The sequence below is a fragment of the Borostomias antarcticus genome (assembly GCF_949987555.1).
Source record: "Borostomias antarcticus genome assembly, chromosome: 28".
Classification (NCBI taxonomy): Eukaryota; Metazoa; Chordata; class Actinopteri; order Stomiiformes; family Stomiidae; genus Borostomias; species Borostomias antarcticus.
This window is the reverse complement of record NC_140261.1, coordinates 5,681,837-5,692,240: the sequence shown is the minus strand read 5'-3', so window position 1 is coordinate 5,692,240 and position 10,404 is coordinate 5,681,837. Positions and strand designations below refer to the sequence as shown.

Here is a 10,404-nt window from a genome sequence, read left to right as displayed (position 1 = left end):
TCCTAGGTGAGCCCGTCCGCGAGGAAGGAGGCACCTGGCACGTTTCCCACACACCTGGCCCACAGCGTCTGACCCCATGCTGCTCTATCAAGGCGGCCTTTGTGCATCATATCTCAACACAGTACATTCTTTGGTATCCTTGTGGCCCACCGGCAGTCTATATGGACCCTAGGTATGCAAATCGATGACAACAGTACAAAATGGCAGGTAGCTCCCCATTTCTCTGTCAATAGCCAAACAGCATTGTTGTTTATAAAGATAATCTTTTAGGAGCAATGAGGCCCAGCTGGTTTCATTCCCTAAAACGGACTGTCTGTCTTTAACACTTACTTGACAATATGAAAGGATAAACTATTTGAGTCCCGCTCTGAGACGCCACCTTATTGTGACGCCACCTCATCCTCTCAGTGCTACTGTGCAGTGTAAGCAGCAGCGTCCGTCTTCCTAATCCTCACAGTATAACAGTCCTCACTGCACAAACCCAAGAGCCCCATCTAGTACCGCTGGCCCCCGAAATCACCGGCAGATCTCTTAACCGAGGGCCCTCTACTCAGGCTGCGTCCATGAGGTCGTCCACGATGTCCGTCTCCCGCCCGTCCGGTTGTCCGGCGGGGGCGGGGGCCTGGGCCGGCTGGGTGTCCAGCGGCACGTCCACGGCCAGCATGGTGGCGGCGTCGGCGTAGGAGGGCTGGCCGCGCTCCCCCCCCCCCCACCCCCGCCGCCGCCCCCCACGGCAGCAGACGCAGTGCAGGCAGTCGTGGACGTTGTGCTTGAAGAGGCGCCGGCACGGGTGGCAGAACTGGTAGAACAGCAGCATGAACAGCACCGCCAGGCTGTAGCAGATCAGCAGCTGGGCGGCCAGCATGGGCGCGCACACGTACTCGTAGAAGTCCGACTTGAAGAAGTACCAGAGGGTGATGAGGGCGCCGTTCTCTGCGAAGCGCCAACTGTAGTAGGCGGCCAGGCGGCCCCAGCCCTGGCGCTTCTCGATGAGCTCGCGGTGCGCCAGGTCCAGCTGCACCGCCGACCAGCAGAAGGCGTTGATGCAGGCGTACAGGAAGGTGAACATGCACAGCACCACCGTCGTGTCCAGCTTGCTGAAGTTCTTCTCCACGTTCTCCGGCAGCGAGCCCCGCCGCGCCCAGAACTCCGCCCACGGCAGGAAGAAGAACAAGAGCAGGTTGGCCACGCCCACCGGGATCACCCAGTAGGTGAGCGCGGTGCTGAAGAGCACCAGCGAGGTGACGCGCGTGGCGATCTCCAGGCCTCGCCACACCACCATGCAGAAGTAGGCGGCGGGGCGGACGCGGACCTTGTAGTCGTCGTACCTGATCTGGATGGCGAGCACGCTGCACACCAGGGCTCCGTAGGTGACCGATATGAGGGCGAGGATCATCACAGTGACTGGGAAGACATAAACAAACCACTTGCTAGACGTCCGTCTAAAACGACAACAATAGCGTATTTTTCACCATTATCCGAGTAGTGGAGGAGGCTGTCTTACATCTGCTGCCGCCAATGTATTTCTCCTGGATAGTGGCGTAGAGCTGCAAGGTGAGCTGTGGCGTGGAGCCCAGGAAGGCCTGGATGACCGCGGTGCGCTTGAAGGCGTTCCGGTGCGTGGCCAGCGTGCGTTCCGAGTGGCCGATCTCCCACTCCATGGGCTGGTTCTTCTTCAGGTTGATCTTCCTGGAGATGGTGACGTACGGCTCCTCCTGCTTGCCCGCCTTGAAGTAGACCACGAGCGCCTCGAAACACCTGCGGGGAGCGAGGAGGGAGAGTGAGGATGTAGTAACGTGTTGCGACCACCAGGGAGCAGTATGGGACAGGCCGATCCAAACACATGCTTCCCTTTGGTTATTCTGACCCAAGCTATGCAGGATGCATGTCCACTGTCCAGCAAACACTCCATTTACTATAATAGAAATTATACGATACACGATACGATATACTTTATTGTCCCCTTAGGGAAATTTGTCTTGGACTCAATACTGCGCATACATAGATCGCCTCTATACAGAAACAGAAAACACATATCAATGAAATGTGTTTATTTATAACAGTAGACTACATGGCTCCACCAGAGGGCAGTCTGAGATAGGAAGCTCAGTATGAGATGGCCTTCCTAACGGAGGGATTGACACTGAAACCTGAGGAGAAGGGTGTGTTCCCTGTTGCTTTTCAAGGTAAATGCCTCCACTGCGCATTGCCAGGATGACGTTTCTATGTACAGGAATAGCAAACCCGTTATTACAGTCTCTCCTTTCATAACCTGCTCTTTCTGTGTAAGCCCTTGTTGTTTAAGCCACTTTGCAATGTCTCAAGATGTGAGCCTAAGGTCTGAATAAGGCCAGTCATACAGAGTGTGTATGTATATATATATATATATATATATATATACTGATAGTATACTAAAGTATAAACTTTTAAGTGTGGTGAACAATAGTGCAGACAGACTGAACATTCCTGAACTTAGGATTCCCCCTCACAGCACTAAATCACACAGCAGTTCAGAGCGCTGGAATGTTGTCTTTCACTCAGAAACAATATCTCCTACTTTGCTTCAAGGGGAGAGACAGAGAAGGAAAATGAGAAAGAAAGCCCACACAGCTTAGTATTAGGGATTCATTGCCTAACAGTTGTGTCTTGTGTCACCCCCCTCCCACCCCACCCCACCCCACCCCACCCCAACCCACCAGCCATTTTCAGCTAGCGTTTCTTCAGCTGCTACAGTGCAGAAGCACCACTTGGTACCTCGTCTTTGACGTCATCCGTCTTTGACCCGAGATGCCGGCAAGTCGATGGGCGAGGATCTGCGCGCCCTCCGCCGGCTGCCTTTTATCTCTGTAATAAGACCAAGGTCATCTTGTCTGCCTTTTTTATGACAGTGCAAGGGTCTACAGTGAGGGAGCTAGCGGGCGCTGACACAGGGCCATGATCTACCCACGGCACTGCCAGACGACACAAGGTGCTGAGAATGCAGACGGGCTGCATGGGCCGTACAGCGCTGCTTAGCCAAGCAGCATTTCAGATCCTCCAAGACTGAAATTCACTTAGAGAGAGAGAAATAAATCACATTAACTGACAGGATCAATGTGCCTTCCCTTCACGGCTGCACAGAGGAAGCCAAGCAGCCATGGATGGAGATCGCACAACCTAACCACAACAATCTCTTCCCTTGCAGCTCCGAACGCTTGCCAAGTGTGACAGCACATAAAATAAGGAACATCCATTTAGGCCAATGAACACTTGCATTGCGCACTCTGTCTCAGTAGACGTGTCTTGTCATCACCATTTATTAAGAAGCAGGCTTCTTTCAAAAAGTATACTCTTCCTGTTCCTGCTTCATACTAATGAAGCCCTCAGCAGACTCACAGGGCCTAAAGCAGATCAGCTTTCAGGCCAGATCAAATTCCATCTTTTGCACCAGATTTGTAGAATGCAGAAAGGACCCGGACAAACTCGTTACCCTGTTAGTAAACATAGCTGCATTGAGAGGGGCTGTAACTGGGGCAGTATGAGTTACAGTATTTCTGTAAGTTGCTATTTCTGCACTTGGTGAGGATGACACCCTATCAGAGACAAGCCGTGTCTACCCAACACCAAGACCTGAGAATGTGGAGTAATGTAGGCCCCACACCAAGACCTGTGGAGTAACGTAGGCCCAACACCAAGACCTGTGGAGTAACGTAGACCCAACACCAAGACCTGTGGAGTAATGTAGACCCAATACCAAGACCTGTGGAGTAATGTAGACCCAATACGAGGCCTGACAATGTGGAGTAATGTAGGCCCAACATGAGACCTGAGAAGGTGGAGTAACGTAGACCCAACATGAGACCTGAGAAGGTGGAGTAACGTAGGCCCAACATGAGACCTGAGAAGGTGGAGGAACGTTGACCCAACATGAGAACTTTCTACTGCCAGAAAGATTCCAAGTCTCCTGACACCCTGTCAACAAATTGTCCGTAAAGGTATTTTGGGAGATATATTACTCATAGCCCAGTCACCGGTAGTCTAGTGAGACCATCTTGATCTTGTGAGCTCACATTCGGTTTCTCTCGCAAATCAGTCTGGATTCTCTCCATAGAGATTCATTTGTGCCAGATCGGAAAACGATCTAGTCAATCAGCGTTCCAAGAGGAAATACAAACAGCTACGCTATGCGATGCAAACCATCTGGCGCGTCAGGATAGTTTGCCAGCTAGCTACATTTCTGTAGAGAACGAACCATAGCATGAGGCAATGTATATAATTCATGGCAGCTGAAGTTTCATAGTCAAGAAGAGAGCATTCCTTGTCGATCACGATGACAAGCAGCGCAGCAACATTTGGAACACTGGCCTGGGTTGCTAGGAAACATGCAATATTGAATTGTACAGAGACATCAAGATTACATCATCCAACAAGCTGCACAGGAAACACCCATCAGTTCAACTCTTCCTGGAAGGAACGCTGATCAATGGAAGTCAGTCCTCTTACTGTAGCTCTTCTGATATATCTGCATGTCAAAGCATGCATGGAATAATATGATCACTCAGTCACTCAAATTTAGATAACCATTGAGGTGAAAACGACTTCACTCTAAATCATTTAGTCTGACTAAATCATTTAGTCTGCTTAATATAGCCTATCTGGTGCAAGGTCCCACAAAGCACCTTTCCTTGCAGGTGTTTACTCCTCGCTGACACACTCACTCAGATATGACAAACTGCTTGAAGCAGCAAACAGAAACGTGTCTTTCTTCCTCTCAGTTTCACCGTGTCACTCGACAGTATCGCTTACTTCCACCCTCACTTGCCCACGCCGGGTTCGATCTCGGGTCCTCTGACATACGAACACACATGACAACCTAACATAAACGCAGCTTTAGCCAACTACGCCGGCGAAAAGCTACGAATCGATGGCACTGGTGGGCGGTATTTATACTGAGGAGTCAGTTTAAAACCTATTCAACTGGGTTACACATGCCTCAATGTAAAAATAGAACTGTAACACGACTAGCCTCCTAAACCACGACCTTGGTCCACATGTACAGTTCCTCTGCGCTGAATAGATGCATGGTCATGGTCTGTTGATAGTCCAATACAAACGTCAATCATACTTTTAGTTCATAAGCGATAAATCTGCTCCTCTCTTATCTTGAATAACCTGACACCGGTGCCTGCCTCTGCATGTGCACTGCTTGTACATATTCAAATATCAGACAGTGGTTGCAACCCTGTCAAGGTTCAAGATTACATTCACATAAGTTGCACTGTGAAGGGAGGCCAACTACATTACCCTACACTCTCAGGTCTATGGAAATGAAACCAAGAAGAGATTAAATTAGCATGAATTTCCTGAAAAGGGACCACGCCCTCTGATAGTGCAGGGGGGCTTGTTGACAAAGCGAAGCTCAGCATGAGTGTCAATTTGGTTGCACTGAACACAGAGCTAGTTATACTACTGAACACAGAGCTAGTTATACTACTGAACACACAGCTAGTTATACTACTGAACACACAGCTAGTTATACTACTGAACACAGAGCTAGTTATACTACTGAACACAGAGCTAGTTATACTACTGAACACAGAGCTTGGTTTCAGAATGAGCCTCAGCCACACACTACAACACCCTCAAGCTACACTCCTCCACTGAATGTATGAGTCATGGGTCTGTAAAACAGGTCTCAACATAAACAGGACCTCTTGTTCACCAACTGCAAGACGGTGAGAGTAGTTTAGAACAGAGTAGTCCTGCCGGCCTGCATGCATAGAGGGGGGTTTATCAATGACCAACAGGGTTTTAACAGACCACCTCGCCTTAGCACAAACATGTTTAGCCTAAAGGCACGTCTTGGGCCAGGCTTATCACAGCATGGCCACTGAGCCTCCGTTTACAGTAGCCGCTGCTGAATCAGTGGGTTATGAGTTAGGATGATAGCAAATTAGGATGATGACCCACATAACATCAAAATGAGCATGGGTGTCCACCCTGTTATGCATCTGAATAACTGCCAATGCATGACCTCATATGGTTTCAAATGTGCCCTCCAGTGAAGCCCCAAATTACAGGTGGGTTAGTTGGCCGAACGCTCTCCAATTATGCAGTAGTCACATTCCCTGTGGGAGAGGGTAGGAACATTAACTCTGCTGTTAAAGCATCGTGTCTGCCTGATCAAACAGGGTTTATATCAGAATACAGGGTGCCAATAACTTCAACTTTAACCTCATGTCATGTGCAAAGAAGAATCAGCAGACATCTATGCTACTTAGTTTAGATGCACAAAAAGCTTTTAACAGAGTAGATTGGGTCTACCTTAACCATACACTAGATAAGATGGGGTTTCACCCGAAATTCATTGACTTGGTCAAGGTGTTATATTTAAATCGGAGGTCGAGAGTGAGAGTGAATGGATGCTGCTCTCAGTTTTTTGGATCTAAAACGGGGAGTTAGGCAGGGGGACAGTTTGAGTCCATTGCTCTTTGATATTTGCTTAGAGCCACTCACAGAAGCCATCAGGCAAGATGGTCAAATAATGGGTATAAAATACGATAGAGGGGTGGAACATAAGATTTCGACTTTTGCTGATGATGTCATGCTTTATGTGGGCGATCCTATTTCATCAGTTCCCCGTATTCTGCAAGTTCTAAATGAGTATGGAGTAATATCTGGCTATAAAAATAATGACTCAGAAGCAATGATGCCGTCAGGTACATGGCCCTCACAATTAGATAACCAAGTCAGGTTCCACTGGTCTAGGGAAGGCGTCAGATATCTAGGTATAGTCATCACTCCTTCCGCATCAAAACTGTATGAGGCCAACTATGGAAAGTTGATGAAGGAGTTAAGGGCGGATATGATCAGGTGGGAGATTCTCCCTCTGTCACTAACTGGTAGGATAGAAACCGTCCGAATGAATGTTCGACCGAGACTACTTTTTATTTCAATCTTTGCCAGTTGTGGTCCCTATGAAAACATGTAATGCCCTGGACAAATTGATTTCAAGATTTGTATGGCAAAATAAAAAGCCTAGAGTCAGACTTGAGACTTTGCTGTTACCAAAGCAAAAGGAAGGCCTTAATTTGCCAAATATTAAATACTACTACTGGGCAGCGCAGCTGAGGACTCTGGTAGCATGGATAACAAACGATATAGAAGCAGGGTGGGTAAGTATAGAACTAAACTCATGCCCCAGTATCCCCTTGGACAGGCTGCCATTCCTGAGCCAAGAGAAGTGGAATACATTAAAAATAGATAATGAATGGACTAAGTTCACAATGAAAACATGGCTGGGGATCAGAAAACAATTTAACACAATATCTAGAGTATTAGAAATAGCTGCTATTCCAGAATTCCTGCCTAGTAAGATAGATAATGGCTTCAGAAAATGGGCGGATAAAGGGTTAATTATTGTGGATCAACTTTTTGAGGGGGAAATACTAAAGTTATGAACATCTTAGGAAGGAATTTGGTCCGTCAGGGATAGATTTTTTTTTTTATTTCTTTAGGTGCGACTATTTAGTCACACGTAGACTGGGAAGAAATTTGTAAACCACCATCTAATTTAGAAAATATTTTCATCATGACCTTGGAGGGAGTGATAAAAAATAACCTGATATCTCACTTATATGGATGGCTACAAGATAACGGAATAGGTAACACTATGGACATGAAACAGAAATGGGAATTGGAAATTAATATTTATCGCCGATATAATGCGGGAAAAGACATGTATTGATGGTCACAAGTTAACGAACAGTCCTGCCTGGAGAGAGTTTGAATGGAAAACTAAAATAAGGGTGTTTAGGACTCCTCTTATGGTAGCGAGATACAGCAACACCTCAGACCTATGCTGGAGAGAATGCGGGAAGATGTGTGATCACACCCATATTTTGGGGGAATGCCCCAAACTGTCTACTGGAGGGATATTCAGGCAGAGATTAGGCAAATCTTGGGGGTAGATCTCCCTCTAGAGACAGCCATCTTTATACTGGGAATAGCTCCGGAGAATATAGTTTCCAAGAATCAGAGATACCTACTTGGGGTATTGCTGCAGGTTGCAAAGAAGATGGTTACAGTGTCATGGAGAAAAGTAAAGTCACCAACTGTCCAACAGTGGGGGGAAAGGTTAAAGAATGCATATCTGATGGAGAGCATAACAGCCAGACTCCAACTTAAGACAGAGATTTTTAATGTTAAGTGGACACCGGGAATATTACAGCTACCGAGATTGTGGAAGGACAATTCTTCGTAATCTCTGTGGAAGAGGGGAGTTTGACTCCCGCAGTCTGTCTGAATTGGATGTTTATGATTACGTAGGTGAGAACGTAGGGATAATAAAGTGAAAATCTAATCGAGATCTTCCCTGACACATCTGTCTTTGAGATAGTTTTCAGATAGACTAAGTGGTATAGAATGGTTTATATGGTTTGTTAATTGGGGGATCTGGCTACATACTTGTTAGACTGAATGTTTGTACCCACTAGTTGAGTGTTTAGGCTGCAATGCCCCTGTGAATATAATTTGAACAAGATATGTGGATGCACTGCTTACATTTGCCATGTGAGCTATTGTATTTATTTATTTATTTATTTTTTGTAGTTGTTCTTGTGTTTGTTCATTTCTGTATGATTGCATATGGAAATAAATAAAAAGCTCCACAAAAAAGCATCATGTCTGGAATGAAGTGCAAGTTTGTGATTCAACATCATAAAGTAGCCTGTGACTGATGACTAGTGGGCAGGGGTGTAGTGGTGAGTAAAGAAGTGGGTATACTGTAGCATAAATATTACAGTTTTTACATTAATGGTGTTTACAGAAGTGTGTATACTGTGGGTCCATGGATCAAAGAAGTGGCTATGTATGCCTCCCTATACTCTCCACGGAGTGCCCATACCTACCTAATGAGAGGACCCATGAGCAGTAGATGCATGAAGAGGACCAGAGGGCGGTCTCTCCCCAAGTCCCTGTGGATGAATGTCAGCGTCAGCTGGGTCAGCACAGCAGGCACCAGCATGAAGGTAATAGTCAGACCCATCCAGATCTGGTCGTCGCTCTTGTGGTACTTGCTGCACAGCACGGAGGCGCTGATGAACTCAGCGCAGTACAACAGGGTGGCGATCACCACGCTGAAGGGCGGCTGGATCTGACTGTGGTTCACAACAAGCATGACTCCGTTTTCCGTTTGTTGATGGGGTTCATCCGGGGTCTGCTCGACGTCCAATATCTCCCTCTCGACCGGGTCGTACTGTTCCATGGTAAACTTGGTCGTTGACTGTGCAGAAAAGCAGCGTAAAAAGACGGGGTTTTACGCACAGAACCGGTGTGCTGTAGGCCTTTGGAACATTTTCAGACTGTAAGAAAGACTTCTCGAAGCAAGTTAATTTCTTGTCCCCCGTACAACCGCGTTCAAGTTAGTAAAAATCATCTTCGGTGATTGGGTAGGCTAAAATTAATCTTTTCACTTTACGATCAGGCCTTCAAATCTTCTCAGGCTCGACGATTTGCAGGGTTCTCCAGACATTAGCCTACCACGGCGATCTTACGAACTAGGCTACTAATTAGTACTACTACTACTTAAGTAGGTAGAAAACTCAATCTCGGAGAAATCGGAAACTCTTGATAGCACCGTCATCTCGACCACAACCTCACATTGCAAAAGATTCTCAAATGAAGTTTCCAACGCAGCGCATTTCAAAACAAAGGCACGGACGCGGTGTCCCCAATGTTTTACCGCAAAGGGTTGTCGGCTGGCTATTCATTGCCAATCATAAACAGGGAACCCCGTCGAGATCCCTGTCAAAGCACTCCTCTTTTCTCCTTTTCTGTGAGCTGGCACCTGAAAAGCAGGCGTGTTCCTCCTGACTGAACATGTTTGGGTAGTGCCTCCGGATCGCCTCGCAGCCCCAGGGTCCTAAAGACCGCCCTTTTCACGCCACGCAGGAGTCCGGGTCGCGCCAAGCCCCCAGGATCAGCTTGGCGCATTGAAGCCACCATGGGCTTTCAGGCCAAGCCCGGTATTGCAAGGCACGTCACGGCATGCGGCCCAAGAACCTTATTTCCCATGTTAGTGGATGATGATAGATAGGGCTAGAAAAGGAAAACAAAATTTTTCTCGGTATCATTCAGCATCAGAGACCAATCTAATCAATATAAACTTTTAATTCAATGGGGTTTTGTTTGTTTTTGAAGCCACCAATACCTGTAACGAGCCCATTTGAAACATGTGCTGTGCACGAGCCTCGGGGACGCTGGGCGCGCGTTCGTGAGTCCTGCGAGCTCGGCGGAAAACACGTCACCATAGGAAGACCCGCCCTACTCTGCCTCTGATTGGATAGTAAGTCATGTAATGACGTCGGCTAACATGCTAAGCTTTTAGCAATGAAGCTGCTACGATGATGCTAATCATAGATATGA

At 47.2% G+C, this 10,404-nt stretch overlaps 1 protein-coding gene across 1 annotated transcript; it reads right to left on the bottom strand.

Annotated features, from left to right (window-relative positions):
* Nucleotides 1-550: 550 nt before the first annotated feature.
* xkrx (XK related X-linked) lies at nt 551-9,244 on the bottom strand (the record flags this gene model as incomplete). The annotated part of the gene is made up of 3 exons (XM_084459598.1): nt 551-1,404; nt 1,505-1,758; nt 8,889-9,244. The coding sequence occupies 3 exons, from the start codon at nt 9,242-9,244 to the stop codon at nt 551-553; spliced, it is 1,464 nt and encodes a 487-aa protein (XP_084315724.1).
* Between the last annotated feature and the right edge of the window lie 1,160 nt (nt 9,245-10,404).